General features: G+C 35.6%; 1 protein-coding gene across 1 annotated transcript in view; it reads left to right on the top strand.

Annotated features, from left to right (window-relative positions):
* Positions 1-216: 216 nt before the first annotated feature.
* The window catches only part of BCKDHB (branched chain keto acid dehydrogenase E1, beta polypeptide), a gene marked incomplete at its 3' end in the record, with an annotated part of 41,914 nt that continues 37,976 nt past the window's right edge, over positions 217-4,154 (top strand). The window contains exons 1-2 of the mRNA XM_010140148.1: positions 217-289; positions 2,797-2,865. Coding sequence (XP_010138450.1) covers positions 226-289; positions 2,797-2,865 — 133 coding nt within the window. The remainder of the gene's footprint in view (positions 290-2,796; positions 2,866-4,154) is intronic.

Below are 4,154 nucleotides of genomic sequence, written 5' to 3'. Positions count from 1 at the left end.
AATTATAGTCCTTGGGACTGCAAAGTATATCATGCTCAATCCCATCTATCCCATAATTTAAGTTTCCTCAGCAAATGAGTCTTGGGCACTTCTAAGAAGGCTCTTGTCTATAATTGTTAACTAAGATTTTAGTCATGTTTTGCGCCAGTGTTTCCTAATGTACTTTGTTTTTTGAACCAGATTAAGTGGCTAAATAATCACTTTCTCACAGGGCAAACTCAGAAGATGAATCTTTTCCAATCCATAACAAGTGCCTTGGACAATGCTTTAGCCAAAGACCCAACTGCAGGTATGCTAAACTTGTTAATGTGTATAAATTGCATTTTGTTTTGCCTATTTTTTATACAATGTTAAATGCATTTCTTGTGGCCCTTAAAGCGTTCCAATAAGCTACTTCTACCCTTGGATCTCAAACAAAGCTTAAAAATGTGTTCTATTAACAGATTATTAATGGATTATGTGATCTAAGAAGTAGTTGTGTCTTCTGTATTAGGTGGGTGTGTTTTGCTTGAATGTTGGGACAGGAAGATCCATTGCTTAACATGCTTCTGGTGTTACTGGTATGAGCTGTACTTAAGGGCAGCTTGAGTCCCACCAGTAAGCAGAGGAGTTTTTAAAATGGAAATCTTAGTTTTTAGTTCCTTCAACTCTCTGTGTTCAAAAGGTGGCATTTTTTAGAGATTATGTATTCCTCACTCTGTCCATTCTCCCTTCTCTCCTTCCCTGCCCTCCAGAATTCCTTTCCAACATTGCTGATTTCTGTTCATCGTTGTGCATAGGCAATGTAAGATTTTTCTATGCCTTTGCAGTTTGGATAACCTATAACTTTGAAGATGTAAGTTCATCATAGCTTGATTTAAAAGGGTTATCCTAAACTCTTTTGCACAAAACTATTTACTCCACTTTTAATTCTTATGCATAACAGGAAGTCTGTGACAGATATCTGAAAGAGGCGTTTCATGCCATGAACACAGCTGCTAAAGCTCTATGATCTCGTGTAATTTTGGTTGTTTTTTAGTGTGCTAACTAATTTTGGCACTTTTGCTTAAATCACTGCTCAACCTCGAGTCTGACTAATTGTCTAATACGTTAAGACAAATTCCATGTTGTCTGTCCAGTGCTATCCCAGCATGCATTCCCTCTTATTGACCTTTATTAAATTAAATTATTAAATTAATTGAGACAGCTGAGGCTAAATTAGTGCAAGAACAGATTTTAGTACCATTTGTGTAGAATCAGCCATATAAAAGTAAGTAGAGTGTTAGTCCAGCAGGAACCTAAACTCCTGTATAATCTTCAGCCTTTTAGTCACTCTGAGGTTCCAGTCTTGTTCCTCAGCTTTGTAGGGCTGGATCTTTGCAATGCCCTTTGCAAGACCATGTTGGAGCTCTACAGTCAGGAGATGTGGGTTGTCAGTATCACCCGACTTACTGAATTAGTTAGTACTTCTTCCCACAGAAACCATGCCCTTCATGTGTTTTTAGTTTTATGGGAATTGAGCAACTGTCATTTAAATAATGGAAACCCTCATACTTCTGTTGATGAGAATTAGAATCTCTCTAGGAAAATATTTTCAGTGACTGAACAGAATGAGTAAATCCACACAAGTTTGCTGATGCTAGCATTAAGTGGGATTTTCTCAAAAGTGAGTAGCCGTATGGTAATGAAATGGCCATACAATGGCTTTAAGTATGTAAAACCCCAAACAAATTAATGTTAAAAATGAATTAGAGATATGATCTGGGGACATCAGTCATGCTCCATGACCGCATTGGTTTTACATCATTATACAAGTTTTTTTCCATTAATATGATTGTCAGAAATGTGTTGATCCTTTTTAGTTCTTCAGTCAGAAATGTATTTTGTTTAAAAAAACCCCAATATTTGAAAGGCAAGGCGGCTAACTTATTATTTTGTGTTCTTTAGAATATGGAGAGTGAGGAATTTAGTTGTTGTCAGAACTAACCGTTGTTCATGCAAGGTGCTATTGGTGATAATGCTGCACATCTCTTATATGCTTAAAAAAATTGAAATGGACAATACTTATTTATGTGAAGTAAGTAACAAAACTGTTTTAATCAATACAAATAAAAACCTCACAGATTAGTTGATATGAAGCTAAAATTTAAAGACAATTAATTTTAGTGATAAAACTTAATTGTCTATATTGCCCTGCGCTGTAAGGACAGTAGTATTGACTACTGAGAGTTGTCCTGGTTATTAGCTATCCATCTTTTCTGTAGAGGAGGTCCTCTGAAGTCACTCTTCAGTGATCTGAAAGTATGTTTGGGGAGAGTTTGAAATTTCGTGTTGGGTTGGTATTTTTGAAGAAAACATATTTGGCATTTTTCAAAACACTACATTTACTGAAATCTGTGGATGAAGAATGCAGATGCTTACCAGCTGAAGCAGAACACAAAACCTCAATGGCTCTTTAGTGTTTGAATGTAAGTGTTCCTTGGAATTGCTTTTATTCATTTAGATTTAGGTTTTGTGATATTGTAGAGTATTTTAGAAAAACAGATGGTTTAATGAAAGCATAGCTGAGTTAATTTCATTAATTCCATTTTGAGACTTGGTTGTAGTGCTGTACTGACTCCTCATTAACCTTGGTTCTTTATTTGTTATCGTTAGGCTGTGCATGTGAAGTGCTTAGGTCTAGATAAATCTTGAAGTAAAATGAAATGTTAGGTGCCACGTATGTTAGTGTCTCATGTAAAAACCTTTGAAACATCTTTGTTAAAAATCAGATGCAATGGAATAACATTAGCCTCCTCCACTGTTCTTATTTTTCAGTAATATTTGGTGAAGATGTGGCCTTTGGTGGAGTCTTCAGGTGTACAGTTGGCTTGCGAGACAAATATGGTAAGTTAACTTTTAAATCTGACATTTTCATGTTGGCATCTCTGTTCTTTTGTACTCACCTGGTTTGTGGGAGAAGACAGTGCTTGAGAGAAGCCTTGTGAATGGACTTCCATTTTCTTTTCTGTCCTTGGAAATAGGAAGAGTTTTTAACATGTTAATGTTTATGTAAGCTTTCAAAATATAGGGAGTCTTCTATTTCTTCAACTAACTTTACAATAGAACTACTTTTTTTTTTAAACTGCATTTGGACCAGATATTCACGATTGTGGTCCCATTTAATTCCTGTAATCAAATTAAAGCCTCTTAGCAGCAATATGTGGTGATGCTTTTTGCTCCAATCTGTCAAGAACTATGAACAAATGACATAAAAATGGATTTAAACTCTTTGTTAAATTTTCTAGGATGATGTGATATGATCTAGAAATCTAGATATGATGTGTTATAGCTCTGATTGTGCTTTGTCTGGGAGGTAATTGGTTTACTTGTTTGGGAGACTCATGTCAGGGCACTCGGAGGAATAGTACAACCTTTGTCTCAAGGAATCTTAGAAATAGCCTTTATAACCAGATAGTAAAAATAGATTTGCAAAAGTATATGAAAAATAAGATGGTACTTAACCATCTCATACCTCAGACAGTTGAGGTGAGTTCAGAGGAAAAAGAAAAAGTAGTTACCTGCAGCAACTTTTAAATTTTTGTGGAAAACTTTTAAAGTCAGTTTTAAATAGGGAATTTGTTTAAAACTTGCAAGAGCTTTTAAAATCTTCTTATGTGATCTGTGATTTAAATTAATCCATATATTGTGTTCATTTTGGAAGAAACTTAGTTCTGCAGTTTCTTGGGGACAGTCTCCTAATGCTGAGTATCAGTGGCTTCTAGGAAAATCACTGGGAAGAAAAAGACTTTCAGATCGTATGTTGCTGTATAAGCATAAGTCACATTCACGGTTTTTAATGGATATAATTTAACCACCTAGTTCGTGATACCTGGTTGGCAAATACAGAGGACTTTTCAAAGTCTTTCACTCTTCTTCCAGTCGCGTTTCTTCTTTGGTCATCCGTTTGGTGTGGTTTTGTGAAGTACCCATTTTGCTGGGAAAAGTACTATTACTGGGATGGTAAAAAAAAGAATCAATGTTTCCTGTATGGCATAGTGGGTAGTATGTAGTAGTTTACAGTTCTTGGAAACTGGCTGTGGATACAGTAACGTGGTAGTTTTTAATTTGGCAGTTGCTGTCTTCCCCACAGGGCTATTAAACAAGAGAAGAGGTTATAAAATGTTAAGGTTCAG

The sequence above is a fragment of the Buceros rhinoceros genome, unplaced genomic scaffold (genome assembly GCF_000710305.1).
Source record: "Buceros rhinoceros silvestris isolate BGI_N320 unplaced genomic scaffold, ASM71030v1 scaffold8237, whole genome shotgun sequence".
Lineage (NCBI taxonomy): Eukaryota > Metazoa > Chordata > Aves > Bucerotiformes > Bucerotidae > Buceros > Buceros rhinoceros.
The sequence above is the reverse complement of the archived record's forward strand: the minus strand, read 5'-3'. Positions and strand labels throughout refer to the sequence as shown.